General features: G+C 37.5%; 1 protein-coding gene across 3 annotated transcripts in view; it reads right to left on the bottom strand.

Moving 5' to 3' along the window:
- Positions 1-18,094, bottom strand: part of OPHN1 (oligophrenin 1) — a 692,544-nt gene that overhangs the window by 85,942 nt on the left and 588,508 nt on the right. For all 3 annotated transcript variants that reach the window (XM_055565218.1, XM_055565216.1, XM_055565219.1), the window contains 2 exons: positions 1,730-1,895; positions 596-646 (listed from right to left, as the gene is read on the bottom strand). In XM_055565218.1, the coding sequence (XP_055421193.1) occupies positions 596-646; positions 1,730-1,895 (217 nt within the window). The remainder of the gene's footprint in view (positions 1-595; positions 647-1,729; positions 1,896-18,094) is intronic.

Raw genomic sequence — 18,094 nt, 5'->3', positions numbered from 1 at the left:
TTTCTATCCATTGCCCTTTTAGAATAAAATAGGATCTAAATAAGCAAACTAACAAAAAAAGACCTACAATGAGCATAATATTTTTGCAATACCACTTGGCATGTGAGTATTCTGTGTGTGTGTGTGTGTGAGAGAGAGAGAGAGAGAGAAAGAGAGATTGAAAAACAGAGTCAGAGAGGCAGAGACAACAAATATAGAGACAGACAGAGAGAGAGACATGGAGAGAGAGAGAAAAAAAGACTCAAAGAGATAGGGAAACTGAGAGACAAAGAAACAGAGACATAAGTAGAAAAACACAAAGAGAGAGAAAGAGACTGAGAATTACAGAGACAGAGAAAGAAATAGTGTGAAAGAAACAAATAGGTAAGAGTGACAAAGGCAGAGAGACACACAGGTATAGGGAAAAGGCAGAAACACAAGTTAAGACTGGGGAGACAGAAAGACAGTGTTGGGGGAGAGAAAGGAACAAACACAGTCAGACAGAGACAGAGCTACAGGAAACAGAAAAGGGGAATGTTAAAAGAGTAAATGACACACTCATGATGCATTTGTTAAAAAGTGATTTGGTTTCAGTTCTGTCACCTGCATCTCTTACCTTCCTGTTTTCCGGGAAGCTGTTTCAAAGAATCTGGTCCTGGAAGCCACTCTGCAAACAGAAGTCAACCAAGTCCCATCAACTACTCTGAAATATGTGTGAGAACCAATGGCCAATGGAAAGGAGAATAAAATATGAACCAGACAGGCCACCAATGCCACGTTCTGCCTTAGCTTACAAAGGATCTGGGTCTGAGGGAAAATCTACATATCAGAATGTGAAATGGCTCAGACACCATAGGCACTCCCAAGGCTATGGCTGACATCCTCTGCTTCCCCTTGGTTCAGAATGTTCTAAGTATGATATGCATTCAGGCTACTCTTGGGAAAAATAAGTGAAACAAGTTCTTGGTTTCAGAGTATAGTTTTTGGCATTATGTAAATACACTTAGCTAATCAGTCCAAGCGGTAGAGGCTTTTATTTTCTTAGTTCCTCAATTTTACAATTATGAGACAATAAACACAAGAAAAAGGAAAACCAGGAAGCAGGATACTGAGAGTGGTCCCAGGCATTGGCTACAGAGAGGCCAGCCAGGCTATTTTTGTGGCCAAGAAAGGCAGGTCCCTAAGGGGTGCTGTGGCCCCATCTTAGCTGCTCTATCCCTGGTATCTTGGCTTGCAAGCCAGCCTCAGGAAGGCCTGCTGGATATTTGTTCTGTTCTTACCCTGTAAGATGCTCTATGGAGAATGAGAGTCATTTTGGAAAATTTTTAAAATCATACTTTCTCTTTTTTAAAAAAAGCCTTAAAGTACAAGTAAAATGAACAAATCTGTTCATTAAATTACTTTAAAACAAGTAGTAATAATAAGATAAAAAATTTCCAGGCCAAGGAAGCATGAAAGCAGCAGGTAATCTTATTACCCTACAGAGATCAGGGCAACTAAGAAAAATGGGTCTCCTATCAGGCATTAAGTTTTAAACACTTCAGCTTAGGAAAACTCTTAGGAAAACTCTCCCAGCCTTAAGCTTTGAGTAGAAAACTCTGAACAGGGCTGGTCTATGACAGTTCCCTTCACTATGAAGTGAATGATGCCCCAGGGTTGTGCATTGTACACCCTTTACAACCATAATGGTAATCTTAAAAGCATTCTTAGTGATCTAAGGTGGGCAAGGTTGAAAAACAGCCCTACTTACACAGATGATGGGATTTCCCCTGCATTGCCAGCCATAACATCTGGCTTTGGTTCTGGTTTCTGGGTAGTAGTTGCCCGGCAGGGAGGGTCTGGAGGCCTCACTGGGGGTCTGATGATGGTTGGCTTTTCTCCTGGAGGCCGCACTTTGCTGAAACTGTCAGAGTCTCCTGGAAGAGAGAACAACAAAAATTTGGACAGCTAGCCAAATGGAACACTACTCCTCAGGAGGTGCCCGATATTGCAGTGATATTGGCCACCTTTCTTGGTCCCCATTTCTTTTTGGTTACTAACAATTCTGGATTAAAAAATTATTCTAGCAGCTATCCCTTCAGATAGTCTAGTCTATGTTTGAACTCCAGCTCTGAAACTTCATATTTGTGTCACCTAGGGCATCAATTTGCTCAGTCTCAGTTTCTTCAACTATATAAAAACTAATAATACACATAGCATGTGCTTAGTCAATATCTGGTCACTGAATGGATGGACATGAGTTTGAGTAAGCTCCAGGAGTTGGTGATAGACAGGGAAGCCTGGCATGCTGCAGTACATGGGGTCGCAAAGAGCTGGACATGACTGAGTGACTGAACTGAACTGAACTGAGGATATCAATTTGCTCAGTCTCAGTTTCTTCAACTATATAAGACCAATAATACATTATCTTACAGAGGCATTAGGAGAATTTACTTAGGTACTGGCTCAGACGGTAAAGTGTCTGCCTGCAATACGGGAGACCCGGGTTTGATCCCTGGGTCAGGAAGATCCCCTGGAGAAGGAAATGGTAATCCACTCCAGCACTCTTGCCTGGAAAATCCCATGGACGGAGGAGCCTGATAGTCTATAGTCCATGGGGTCGCAAAGATTCGGACATGATTGAGCGACTTCACTTTCACTTTCACTAACATGTTTAGTATTGTGACTGACACACAGCAGGTGCTTAGTCAATATCTGATGATGAATTTGTTATAGTCATCATCACCAACAAATCAGGTTCTTTTCACTTAAACCTTGACTACTGTAGCAGTCTCCTAACTGAACTTTCTACCTCTATGTCTCTAGTCTCCATGTGACTCAGCACAAAATAAATACACGTAATTTTTTTAATAAAACAGTTCTGGCAGGAGTATGTTGGAACAGATGCATGCACACATTGCTCATAGCACTATACAGTGGGCTTATTCTATCTAGATAGCCCGACATCAAGAATTGTGGAACAATGTGGATGAAATGCAAAATAATGTATGAGACTGTTCATGCTCATTGATCCAGTTGATCCACTTTGAAGAACAGACCAAAGAAATTAACCCAAGAGGAAAAAATAAGCAATCAGCACAAAAACAGGTTTCTTAATAGCACAAAGTCAGACTCAAGCACAAAGGAAATAATTAAATTCTTACAGGCATTTAACCAATACATATTATGCATTAAATAACAAGGATTTGGGCTAGGTGAAAAAGGTATTCATATAAAATAATATTAACTGAAGAAAAGGCCACAGAAATATTCATGGCCTGATGAACCCCACCCGGAAATAGACACATGTGTAACTATGCAAGAGTGTTATCAGATTTTGATATTCACTCAGTTTTTGTCAGTAAACCTTGATAATCATTTTTTCTTCTACAAAACTTTTTAAGGTAAATGTAAAAAAATCAACTTTAATCCATAATCCTTAAGTATTTGAAAATTGCTTTTCTAGATTTTCTCAGTGGCTATAAAACGTACAGGATAAAGTTCAAACTCCCTAGCAAAAATTCAAGGCCCTCTATGAGTTGGTCCCAAATTATTATCCCAGGCACTAACACTGGACTTTAACTCCAGCTCTACTTTTGTTAAACCAGTCTCCTCACTGGCCCTATCAAAGCAATCCCTTGGTTCTTACTTCTAGATGAGACAGTATGGTACAGTGTGGAAAATACAGAGTCTTGAGTTGGGCAGATCTGGCTTTCAGGCCTTGTTCTGCTACTTCTAAGCTGTGAGACCCTGGACAGTTATTTCAACTCTTTGACTATTACAGTATTCATCTGAGAAATGGGTATAATAACCCCTCCTCACGAGGTAGTTTTAAGAACTAAATTAGATGGCTGATAGAGAGTACCTAGGTGACAGCTGGGATAAGTAAGTGTTAGACTCTGCCCTGCTTCTTGTCTGATATATACCCCTGTTTTCATGTTTGATCTGTATTGAAAGAAAAAGAAAAGAAAGAAAGTGAAGTCGCTTAGTCATGTCTGACTCTTTGCAACCCCGTGGACTGTAGCATACTAGGCTCCTCCGTCCATGGGATTCTCCAGGCAAGAATACTGGAGTGGGTTGCCATTTCCTTCTCCAGGGGATCTTCCTGATCCAGGTATCAAACCTGGGTGTCCCGCATTGCAGGCAGATGCTTTACCCCCTGAGCCACCAGGGAAGCCCAATCTGTACTGAAACCACCCCTGAACACTCAGCTCAAATCTCAATCCTCTGAACACTCCACCTGGCATAGGTAATTTCCATCCATGTAAATGCTCATAAAATACATATATTGCTCTGTAGGGTTTTTTCATTCCTCTAGCTAGTCATTCTTGTGAGGGAGACAGATATGAAAAAAAATGATAATTATAATACGGTATGATTTGTGCTCTAATGGTGATATGAGCCAAGTACTATTCAGTCACACACAGAGAAATTCTGTCTTCCCATCTAGGCTGTATCTTACATTTCTGGACACACCATTCCCCTTAGCACCAGGTCATGTACACAGGATTGTAGCTAAATAATGACCAAAATAATAATAATAATCTAAGTTTTCTAAAATGTTATACCATTCAAAGTACTCTTCCAGATAACTATTGATGTTCACAATAAGCTTGTGGGGAAAGAATAGCAGATGGGTCTTATCTTCTCCATTTTACAGAGAAGTAAACTAAGGTTTTGAAAGGTGAACTCACTCATCCACGATCACATAATTAGGTAAGTGGTAGAGAGAGGACTAAGACTTATAACTCCTATTTCTGCATCCACTGTTCTTCCCAGTGTTTGCTGTTTTGTTGTTAGTAGTAGTAAAAATGAAGTGAGTCAGAAAGAGAAAGATAAATATCATATTTTAATGCACATATATGGAATCTAGAAAAATGATACTGAAGAATTTATTTGCAGGGCAGCAATGGAGAAACAGACATAGAGAATAGACTATGGACATGGGGAGAGGGGAGGAGAGGGTAAGATGTATGGAAAGAGTAACATGGAAACTTACATTACCATATGTAAAATAGATATCCAATGGGAATTTGCTGTATGGCTCAGGAGACTCAAACAGGGGCTCTGTATCAATCTACAGGGGTGGGATGGGGAGGGAGATAGGAGGAAGGTTCAAATGGGAGGGGGTATATGTATACCTATGGCTGATTCATGCTGAGGTTTGATAGAAAACAACAAAATTCTGTAAAGCAATTATCCTTCAATAAAAAATAAATTAAAAAGGAAAAAGTTATAAATGATAACAATAATGATAATGATAATAAAATAAGTGATAAAAATTTAGCTACATTTTTATTGAACACCTGCTCTGTTCTAGATACTATGATACTATAGTCAGTGCTTTATGCACATATTCTCATTTAACACTAGCCATAACCCTGAAAGATAAAAAGTATTATACCTGTTCTACAGCTGAGGAAACAGAGAGATGAGAAGTAACCTTATAGTTAATTGGCAATAGATCCTGGTCTATCTACTTTCCAAAGCCCAAGTAGTCACAAGTACCAGTGATTTTCAACCCTGGCTAAACATAGAGAACATTGAAATTATATAGTACTGGGGACCGAATAGCCAGAGATCCCAGTTTAATTGATTAGGGTAGGACCTGGGTATGGATATTTTCTAAAAGTTCCCCAAGTGACACTATGTATAGCCATAGTTGAGAACCTCTAGCCACATGATGGTGCTTGCTCACCTGCAGATCAGATTAAAACAATTGACAACACTGTTCCATTTCTACTGGTTGCTGGAGTGAGTACTGGATAGGAAGCATACACTTCAGTCAGAGCCAGAAAACATTTCTACCTGAAGCTGTGTCCACCCTAAGGCTATCATTTCCTTTGATGAGAGAACTGGATGACACTCCCTGAAACATGAAACCTATTCATTTAACAGTTGCAGGCACATCCAAATAGACATCAACCTAAGGCCTTGGAAAACAAATGTCATTAGACTTGCATCTTCCTAGGCTCTTTATGAAAGTGAAAGTCACTAAGTCATGTCCGACTCTTTGTGACCCCATGTATTGTAGCCTGCCAGGCTCCTCTGTCCATCATCAGCTCTAGAATATAGAAGAATAAACATCTACCATCTTCCATGCCTGCCATTTCCTAAAAGGCTGTTACCCAATCAGTAGCACCCGGAGAAGGCAATGGCACCCCACTCCAGTACTCTTGCCTGGAAAATCCCATGGGTGGAGGAGCCTGGTAGGCTGCAGTCCATGGGGTCGCTAAGAGTCAGCCAGGACTGAGCGACTTCACTTTCACTTTTCACTTTCATGGATTGGAGAAGGAAATGGCAACTCACTCCAGTGTTCTTGCCTGGAGAATCCCAGGGACGGGGGAGCCTGGTGGGCTGCCGTCTCTGGGGTCGCACAGAGTCGGACACGACTGAAGCAACTTAGCAGCAGCAGCAGCACTATCATTTTTTGAACTTCTATTATATTACCAGAAGTTCTGTATACCTAATCTTACTTAAACACCAAAAAAAATCTTGCTTGCAATATAGGCATTGTCTTCACTTACAGTTGAGAAAACTGGCTCAGAGAAGTGAAGTTTACCTCATTAAGATCATGTAGTTAGTAACTGGATGCCTGTAAAATCAAAACAAATGCTACCTTAAACTGAGTACTCCTTATGAGCTAACTATATAGGTATCTCATTTCATCATTATTGCAATCCTATACACATAAATATCTTCATTTTACAAGTTAGAAAACTGGGCTCAGAGAGGCTGTGACTTCTCCAAGGTCCCACAACTAGGATGAAGCAGGACCAAGATTCAAATTCACGTCTCAGAGACTCTGGAGCCTAAGTCACACCTGAGACTTCACTAAGCCTTTTCAGCTTAGTGGTATTTATACTAAATTGTATTTCCTTGTAATTTATGTTTAACCTTGGACTTTAACGTGACTTTTACTATAAATTTGATCTGCCTCTCCAGCTCAACTTGTTCCCTCCCTCCCCATTCTCTACCAAATGACCATAACTAAAGAATCAAAGCATTTATAGATTTCTTAGGACTTGAGTAGCCCTCATTGTCAACAAAAGAATCTGAAACACAGTACATGGGTGCAATGTCAAAAATGACAGAATGATCTTGGTTCATTGCCAAGGTAAACCATTCAACATCACAGTTGCTGTTGTTGTTCAGTTGCTCAGGTGTGTTTGGACTTTGTAACCCCATGGACTGCAGCACTCCAGGCTTCCCTGCCCTTCACCATCTCCCAGAGCTTGCTCAAACTCATGTCCATTGAGTCAGTGATACCATCCAACCATCTCATCCTTTGTGGTCAACATCACAATAATCCAAGTCTATGCCCCAACCACTAATGATGAAGAAGCTGAACAGTTCTATTAAGACCTTCAAGACCTTCTGGAACTAACACCAGAAAGAGATGTCCTTTTCATCAGAGGGAACTGGAATGCAAAAGTAGGATGTCAAGAGATACCTGGAGTAACAAACAAGTTTGGCTTTAAAGTACAAAATGAAGCAAGGCAAAGGCTAACAGAATTTTGGCAAGAGAGCATACTAGTCACAGCAAACACCCTCTTCCAATAGCACAAGAGAAGACACTACACATGGACATCATCAGATGGTCAATATATAAATCAGATTGATTATATTCTTTGCAGCTGAAGATGGAGAGGCTCTATACATTCAGCAAAAACAAGACCTGGAGCTGACTGTGGCTCAGATCATGAGCTCCTTATTGCAAAACTCAGGCTTAAATTGAAAGAGGTAACTGGTTGGATGGTATCACTGACTCAATGGACATGAGTTTGAGCAAACTCCAGGAAATAGTGAAGGACAGGGAAGGCTGGCGTGCTGCAGTCCATGGTGTCACAAAAGGTTGGACATGACTTAGTGACTGAACAACAACAACAAAGTGAGAAATTGATAGCAACACAGTAATTGTAGGGGACTTTAACTCCTCACTTACATCAATTAATAGATCATCCATACAGAAAGTTAACAAGGAAACAGAAGTCTTAAATGAAACAGTAGAGCAGATAGACTTAATAGGTTCATACACAACATTCCATCTAAATGTAGCAGAATATATGTTCCTCTCAAGTGCATATGGAACATTCTCAAGGAAAGACTATTTGTTGGGACAAAAAACAAGTCTCAATAAATTTAAGAAAATTGAAATCATATCAGGCACCTTTTCCAATCATAGTGGAATGAAACTAGTAATCAACTATAAGAATATTTAAGAATTATAAATATGTGGAGAATGAACAACATACTACTGAACAACTATTGAGATAACAAATAAATCAAAGTAGACATCGAAAATTACCTAAAGACAAGTAAAAGTGAAAACATGGCATACTTAAATATATTAGATGCAGCAAAAGTGGTACTAGAGAGAAGTTTATAGCAATAGAGGCTACCCCAATATATAAAATTTAGGGTTTCCCTTGTGGTTTAGTGGTAAAGAATCTGCCTGCCAATGCAGGGACAAAGGTTTGATCTCTGGTCTAGGAAGATCCCACATGCCACAGAGCAACTAAGCCCATTCATCACAACTATTGCACCTGTTCTCTAAAGCCCAGGAACCGCAACTACTGAGCTCAAGTGCTGCAACTACTGAAGCTTGAATGCCCTAGAGCCCATGTCAGCAACAAGAGAAGCCACTGAAATGAGAAGCCTGTACACTGCAACTAGAGAGTAGCCCCCTCTTGCTTCAACTAAAGTCCACACAGCAATGAAGACTGAGCACAACCAAAAATAAATAATAAATAAAGAAAGAACCTTTTAAAAACAAAAATAATAAACCTCAAAGAAACTATCTAACCTTACACATAAATGAACTAGAAAAAAAAGGGGGAGATATGAAGCCCAAAGTCAGTACAAGAAAAAAAATAATAAAGATCAGAGTGAAAGTAAATTGAAACAGAGACCAAAAAGGTAATAGAAAAGGTCAAAGAAACTAAGAGCTGGTTCTTTGAAATGATGAAAAGAAATATTAACAAACCTTTAGCTAGACACTAAGAAAAAAGGAGAAAAGTAAAAGTCTCTGATAAATAAAATTAGAAATGAAAGAACAGAAATAATAGATACCACAGAAATACAAATAATTGTAAGACAATGATATGAACAGCTAAATGTATATGTCAACAAATTGCCCAACCTAGAAGAAATGGACAAATTCTTTGAATCCCAATCTTCCAAGACTAAGTCATGAAGAAATAGAAAAATCTGAACAGACTGATCACTAATATAGAGATTAAAGCAGTAAACAAAACCTCTAATAATCAAAAGTCCATGACCAGACAGCTTCCCAGGTGGTTTATACCAAACATTCAAAAGCGATGTAATATGTATTTTCCTCAAGTTTTTCTAAAAAATTAAAGAGGAGAGAACACTTCCTAACTTATTTCACAAGGCAAACATTATCCTGATACCAAAACCAAATAAGGACTACACACACACACACACACACACAATTGCAGGCCATTATCCCTGGTAAACATGGATGTAAAAAAATCTCAAAATATTAGCAAATCAAATACAATACATTAAAAATATCAAACATCATGATCAAGTGAAATTTACTCCAGGGATGCAAGGATAGTTCATTATGTGCAAATCAATCAATGTTTATACCACATTAACATGACTTGATGGACATGAGTTTGAGTAATTCATGGGGTCGCCAAGAGTCAGACACGGCTGAGCAACTGAACTGAACTGAACAAAATGAAAAATAAAAAAATATCATCTCAATAGAGGCAGAAAAAGTATTTGACAAGATTCAATACTCACAAATGATAAAAATTCTCAACAAAATGGGTATATAAGGAAGTACTTCAACATAGTGAAGGTCATAGACTGCATATTATATATGTGTGGCTAACATCATACTCAATGGTGAAAAACCGAAAGCTATCCCTTCAAGAAAAGGAGTAAGACAAGGATGCCCACTCTCATCACTCTTATTAAACATAAAACTGGAAGTCTTAGCCAGAGCAATTAGGCAAGAAAAATAAATAAAATGCATCTAAATTGGAAAGGGAAAAGTAAAACTACCACATTGTTTTGTTTTATCTAAAGAAAATTCTAAAGATTCCATCAAAGAACTATTTTCATTGCACTGGGACGACCCAGAGGGATGGAATGGGGAGGGAGGAGGGAGGAGGGTTCAGGATGGGGAACACATGTATACCTGTGGCGGATTCATTTTGATATTTGGCAAAACTAATACAATTATGTAAAGTTTAAAAATAAAATAAAATTTAAAAAAATGCAATAAAATGAAAATAAACAAAGATGAGCCTTGGAAAATTAAAAAAAAATTTGAAATGATATCAAGAATCTTTATAGATTACAACGCTAGGAGATTAGAAATAAACTGCAAGGAAAAATTATAAAAACACAAACACATGGCAGTTAAACAATATGTTACTAAACAACAAATGGGTCACTGAAGGAATCAAAGAGGAAATTAAAAATACCTAGAGACAAATGAAAATGAAAGTGCAACAGTCCAAAACCTATGGGGTGCAGCAAAAGCAGTTCTAAGAAGGAAATTTATAAAATCTTAGCTCAAGAAACAAGAAAAATCTCAAACAACCTAACTTTACACCTAAAACAACCAGAAAAAAAAGAACAAAAAAACCCTAAAGTTAATAGAAGGAAATAAATCATAAAGATCAGAGCAGAAATAAATGAAGTAGAGACAAAGAAAACAACTGGAAAGATCAATGAAACTAAAACCTTGTTCCTTGAAAAGATAAACAAAATTGATAAACTTTTAGCCAGACTCATCAAGAAAAAAGGGAGAGGACTCAAATCAACAAAATTTGAAATGAAAATGGAGAAGTTATAATTGATCCACAGAAATACCAAGGATCATAAGAGACTACTATGAGAAACTGTATGCCTATAAAATGGACAACCTTGAATAAATGGACAAATTTTTAGAAAGGTACAGTCTCCCAAGATTGAACCAAGAGGAAATAAAAAATATGGACAGATGAATCACAAGTACTGAAATTGAAACTATGATTGAAAAACTCTCAAAAAACAAAAGTCCAGGACCTAAGGGCTTCACATCAGGTGAATTATATCAAACATGTAGAGAAGGGTTAAAACCTATCCTTCTCAAACTTTTTCCAAAAAAAATAAATAAATAAATGCAGAAGATAGGAAACTTCCAAATTCAGTCTATGAGGCCATCATCACCCTGATATCAAAATCAGAAAAACATATACCAAAAAAATAAAATTACAGGCCAATATCACTGATAGCACTAGTGGAAAAGAACCCACCTGCCAATGCAGTAGACCTAAGAGACATGGGTTTGATCCCTGGGTCAGGAAGATCCCTGGAAGGAGGGCATGGCAATCTTCCAGCATTCTTGCCTGGGGAATCCCATGGACAGAGGAGACTGGTGGGCTATAGCCCATAGGATCAAAAACAGTTGGACACAACTGAAGCAACTTAGCATGCACACATGCATCACTGATAAACATAGATGCAAACATCCTAAACTAGCAATACTAGCAATCTGAATTCAACAGTACATTAAAAAGATCATACAACATGATCAAGTGGGATTCATCCCAGGGATGCAGAGTTTTCAATATCTGCAAATCAATCAATGTGATAAACCACATCAACAAATTGAAGAATAAAAAACATATGATCATCTCAATAAATGCAGGAAAAGCTTTTGACAAATTACAGCACCCATTTATGATAAAAATCTTGGCAGAAAGTTGGCACAGAAAGAACATACCTCAACATAATAAAGGCTATATATGACAAACCTACAGCTAACATCAATCTTTATTAAATTCTTTTGCCATATAGATTATTACAGAATATTGAGTAGAGTTCCCTGTACTATACAGGAGGTCCTTGTTGATTATTATCTTATATATAGTAAGGTGTATCGGAGAAGGCAATGGCACCCCACTCCAGTACTCTTGCCTGGAAAATCCCATGGACAGAGGAGCCTGGTAGGCTGCAGTCCATGGGGTCGCACAGAGTCGGACATGACTGAAGCGACTTAGCAGCAGCAGCATCTTACTTAATGGTGAAAAGCTGCAGGCATTTCCTCTAAGTCAGGGCCAAGATAAAGAAGTCCACTCTCACCACTTTTATTCAACAGTTTTGGAAGTCAGAGAAATCAGATGAAGAAAAGAAAGTAAAGGGAATTCAATTGGAAAAGAAGTTAAATCACCACTCTTTGCAGATGACATGATACTATAAATAGAATACCCTAAAGATGACACCAGAAAACTACTAGAACTAGAACTAATCAATGAATTTGATAAAGTTGCAGGTTACAAAATTAACACACAGAAATCTTTTGCATTTCTATACACTAACAAGGAAAGATCAGAAAGAGAAATTCAAGAAACAATTCCATTTGCAATCACACCAAAAAGATCAAAATAACTAGGAATAAATCTACCTAAGGAGTAAAAAGACCTGTACTCCCAAAACTATAAGATGCTGATGAAAGAAATTGAAGAAGACACACACAGATGGAAAGATATTCCATGCTCATGGATTGGAAAACTCACTTTGTCAAAATGACTATACTACTCAAGGCAATCTACAGACTCAACACAATTCTCATCAAATTACCAATGACATTTTTTCACAGAGCTAGAACAGAAAATCTCAAGATATTTATGTAGACACAAAAGACCCTGAATAGCCAAAGCAATCTTGAGAAAGAGCTGGAGGAATAGGTCCCTGACTTCAGACTATACTATAAAGTTACTGTTATCAAAACAGTATGGTACTGGCACAAAAATAGAAATATAGTCCAAGGAACAGGATAGAAAACCCAGAAATAAACCCTTGCACCTATGGTTAATTAATTTATGACAAAGGAAGCATGACTACACAATGATTGAAAGAAACTCTCTTCAACAAATCGTGCTGGGAAAACTGGAAAGTTACATGCAAAAATTAAATTAGATCATTCTTTAATAACATAAACAAAGAAGGCTCAAAATGTATTAAAGATCTAAATGTGAAACCAAACACTATAAAACTCCCAAGGGAAAACATAGGCAGAACACTCTCTGATGTAAATTGCAGCAATATCTTTTTTTAATCCAACTCCCAGAAAAATTGGAAATTAAAACAAAAATAAATAAATGGGATCTACTTAAACTCAAAATCCCATTTATTTAGTTTAAGTAGATCCCATTTGTTTAAATGGGATCTACTTAAACTCAAAACACAATAAACTGTGGAAAATTCTGAAAGAGATGGGAATACCAGACCACCTGATCTGCCTCTTGAGAAATTTGTATGCAGGTCAGGAAGCAACAGTTAGAACTGGACATGGAACAACAGACTGGTTCCAAATAGGAAAAGGAGTTCATCAAGGCTGTATATTGTCAACCTGTTTATTTAACTTCTATGCAGAGTACATCATGAGAAACGCTGGACTGGAAGAAACACAAGCTGGAATCAAGATTTCCGGGAGAAATATCAATAACCTCAGATATGCAGATGACACCACCCTTATGGCAGAAAGTGAAGAGGAACTCAAAAGCCTCTTGATGAGAGTGAAACTGGAGAGTGAAAAAGTTGGCTTAAAGCTCAACATTCAGAAAACGAAGATCATGGCATCCGGTCCCACCACTTCATGGGAAATAGATGGGGAAACAGTGGAAACAGTGTCAGACTTTATTTTTCTGGGCTCCAAAATCACTACAGATGGTGACTGCAGCCATGAAATTAAAAGACACTTACTCCTTGGAAGGAAAGTTATGACCAACCTAGATAGCATATTCAAAAGCAGAGACATTACTTTGCCAACAAAGTTTCATCTAGTCAAGGCTATGGTTTTTCCCGTGGTCATGTATGGATGTGAGAGTTGGACTGTGAAGAAGGCTGAGCGCCGAAGAATTGATGCTTTTGAACTGTGGTGTTGGAGAAGACTCTTGAGAGTCCCTTGGACTGCAAGGAGATCCAACCAGTCCATTCTGAAGGAGATCAGCCCTGGTTGTTCTTTGGAAGGAATGATGCTAAAGCTGAAAGTCCAGTACTTTGGCCACCTCATGTGAAGAGTTGACTCATTGGAAAAGACTCTGATGCTGGGAGGGATTGGGGGCAGGAGGAGAAGGTGACGACAGAGGATGAGATGGCTGGATGGCATCACTGACTCGATGGATGAGAGTCTGAGTGAACTCCAGGAGTTGGTGATGGACAGGGAGGCCTGGCATGCTGCGATTCATGGGGTTGCAAAGAGTCGGACACGACTGAGCAACTGATCTGATCTAAACTCATAAGATTTTGCATAGTGATGGAAACAATAAAAAATGAAAAGATAATCCACAGGTTGGGAGAAAATATTTGTAAATGATGTGACTGACAAGGGATTAGACTCCAACATTTATAAACAGTTCATGACACTTATCAGCATCAAAACAAACAACCCAATCAACAAATGGGTAGAAGACCTAAGTAGACATTACTCCACAGAAGACATACAAATGGTCAAGAGGCACATCAAAAGATGTTCAACATTGCTATTTATTAGAGTAATGCAAATCAAAACTATAGTGAGTTATCACCTCACACCAGCCAGAATGGCTGTCATCAAAAAATTCACAAACAATAAATGTTAGAGAGCGTGTGGAGAGATGGGAACCTTCGGGCACTGTTGGCATGAATGTAAGTTGGAAAAGCCACTATGGAGAATGGTATGGAGGTTCTTTAAAAAGCTAAAAATTGAGCTACCATATGACCCTGCAATCCAACTCCTGGGCATATATCCAGAGAAAAACATGATCCAAAAGGATACATGCACCCTAACATTGTAGCACTGTTTACAATAGCCAAAACATGAAAGCAACCTAAATGTTCACCCATAAGGAAAGGGATAAAGATGTGGTACATATATTCAATGGAATATTACTCAGCCATTAAGAAGAATGAAATAGTGCCATTTGCAGCAACATGAATGGATCTAGAGATAGCCATACTGAGTGAAGTAAGTCAGATAGAGAAGGAGAAATACGATATGACATCCATTATATGTGGATTCTAAAAAGAAATGATACAGATGAATTTACTTACAACATAGAAAGAGACTCATAGACTGAGAGAATGAATTTATGGTTGCTGGTGGGAGGGGTGGGGAGAACTTTGTGATGAACATGTACACTCTGCTATATTTAAAGTGGATAACCAACAAGGACCAACTGTATAGCACATGGAAATCTTATCAATGCTATGTGGCAGCCTGGATGGGAGAGGAATTTGGGGGAGAATGGATACATGTATATGTATGGCTGAGTCCCTTTGTTGTTCACTTGAAATGATCATAACGTTGCTAACCATCTATACCTCAATTCAAAATAAAAGTTAAAAAAAATAAATCAAAAAATATGAGTTCACCCATGGCGGATTCATGTCGATGTATGGCAAAACCAATACAATATTGTAAAGTAATTAGCCTCCAATTAAAATAAATAAGTTTATATTAAAAAATTAAAAAATAAAATAAAATACATAAATCAAAAAATAATAAAATGCTCATACTACCAAAGGCAATCTACAGGTTTAGGGCAATCCTTATCAAAATCCCAATGACAGCTTTAATAGAAATAGAACAAACAATTCTGAAATATATGGAACCATAAAAGAAGCCAAAAAGTCAAAGCAATTTTGAGAAAAAAAAGAACAAAGCTGTAGGTATTATAATCCTTGATTTTAATCTATATTATAAAATTCTTGTAATCAAACAGCATGGTGTTGATAGAAAAACAGACACATATATCAATAAAACACAATTGAGAACCCTGAAATAAACCCACAAATATATGGAAAATTAATTTATGACAAAGTATTAAAGATCTTAGAATGGACAAGGATATTTTCCTCAATAAATGGTACTAGGAAAACTGCACAGCCACAAAAAAAGAAACAAACAAACTAGACCACTATCTCACAACATACAAAAAAATCATCTTAAAATAAAGACTTGAATGTAATGCCTGAAACCATTGCCCTCCTAGAAGAAAACATATGCAGTACACTCTTTGACATTGATCTTAGCAATATCTTTTTAAATATTTTCCTCAGGCAAGGGAAGCAAAAGCAAAAATAAGCAAACAGGATTATATCAAACTAAATAGGACTATATCAAACTTCTGCAGAGCAAAGGAAACCTTCCACAAAAAAGAAAAGACAATCTACTGAGTGAGAGAAAATACTTTTGAATCATATAGCTTATAAGGGGTTAATGTCCAAAACATTTAAAGAACTCAGGTAACTCAACAACAAAAAACCCTGAACAACCTACTTTAAAAATGGAGAGAAATCAGGCAGGTTGATTCCTCCAGTTCCATTCTTCTTTCTCAAGACTGCTTTGGCTATTTGAGGTTTTTTGTATTTCCATACAAATTGTGAAATTATTTGTTCTAGCTCTGTGAAAAATACCGTTGGTAGCTTGATAGGGATTGCATTGAATCTATAGATTGCTTTGGGTAGTATACTCATTTTCACTATATTGATTCTTCCAATCCATGAACATGGTATATTTCTCCATCTATTAGTGTTCTCTTTGATTTCTTTCACCAGTGTTTTACTTTTCTATATATAGGTCTTAAGTTTCTTTAGGTAGATATATTCCTAAGTATTTTATTCTTTTTGTTGCAATGGTGAATGGAATTGTTTCCTTAATTTCTCTATTTTCTCATTATTAGTGTATAGGAATGCAAGGGATTTCTGTGTGTTGATTTTATATCCTGCAACTTTACTATATTCATTGATTAGCTCTAGTAATTTTCTGGTGGAGTCTTTAGGGTTTTCTATGTAGAGGATCATGTCATTTGCAAACAGTGAGAGTTTTATTTCTTCTTTTCCAATTTGGATTCCTTTTATTTCTTTTTCTGCTCTGATTGCTGTGGCCAAAACTTCCAAAACTATGTTGAATAGTAGTTGTGAAAGTGGGCACCCTTGTCTTGTTCCTGACTTTAGGGGAAATGCTTTCAATTTTTCACCATTGAGGACAATGTTTGCTGTGGGTTTGTCATATATAGCTTTTATTATGTTGAGGTATGTTCCTTCTATTCCTGCTTTCTGGAGAGTTTTTATCATAAATGGATGTTGAATTTTGTCAAGGGCTTTCTCTGCATCTATTGAGACAATCATATGGTTTTTATTTTTCCATTTGTTAATGTTACATTGATTGATTTGTGGATATTGAAGAATCCTTGCATTCCTGGGATAAAGCCCACTTGGCCATGGTGTATGATCTTTCTCATGTGTTGTTGGATTCTGATTGCTAGAATTTTGTTAAGGAATTTTGCGTCTATGTTCATCAGTGATCTTGGCCTGTAATTTTCTTTTTTGTGGCATCTTTGTCAGGTTTTGGTATTAGAGTGATGGTGGCCTCATAGAATGAGATTGGTAGTTTACCTTCCTCTGCAATTTTCTGGAAGAGTTTGAGTAGGATAGGTGTTAGGTCTTCTCTAAATATTTGGTAGAATTCAGCTGTGAATCTATCTGGACAGGGGCTTTTGTTTGCTGGAAGATTTCTGATTACAGTTTCAATTTCCGTGCTTGTGATGGGTCTGTTAAGATTTTCTATTTCTTCCTGGTCCAGTTTTGGAAAGTTGTACTTTTCTAAGAATTTGTCCATTTCTTCCACGTTGCCCATTTTATTGGCATATAATTGCTGATAGTACTACAAAGCCACAGTCATCAAGACAGTATGGTACTGGCACAAAGACAGAAATAGAGATCAATGGAACAAAATAGAAAGCCCAGAGATAAATTCACGCACCTATGGACACATTATCTTTGACAAAGGAGGCAAGAATATACAATGGAGAAAAGACAATCTCTTTAACAAGTGGTGCTGGGAAAACTGGTCAACCACTTGTAAAAGAATGAAACTTGAACACTTTCTAACACCATACACAAAAATAAACTCAAAATGGATTAAAGATCTAAACATAAGACCAGAAACTATAAAACTCCTAGAGGTGAACATAGGCAAAACACTCTCCGAGATAAATCATAGCAGGATCCTCTATGACCCACCTCCCAGAATACTGGAAATAAAAGCAAAAATAAACAAATGGGACCTAATTAAGCTTAAAAGATTCTGCACAACAAAGGAAACTATAAGCAAGGTGAAAAG

The sequence above is a fragment of the Bubalus kerabau genome, chromosome X, assembly GCF_029407905.1.
Source record: "Bubalus kerabau isolate K-KA32 ecotype Philippines breed swamp buffalo chromosome X, PCC_UOA_SB_1v2, whole genome shotgun sequence".
Classification (NCBI taxonomy): Eukaryota; Metazoa; Chordata; class Mammalia; order Artiodactyla; family Bovidae; genus Bubalus; species Bubalus kerabau.
Note: the sequence above shows the minus strand (reverse complement) of the source record. Positions and strands in the feature narration are given on the sequence as shown.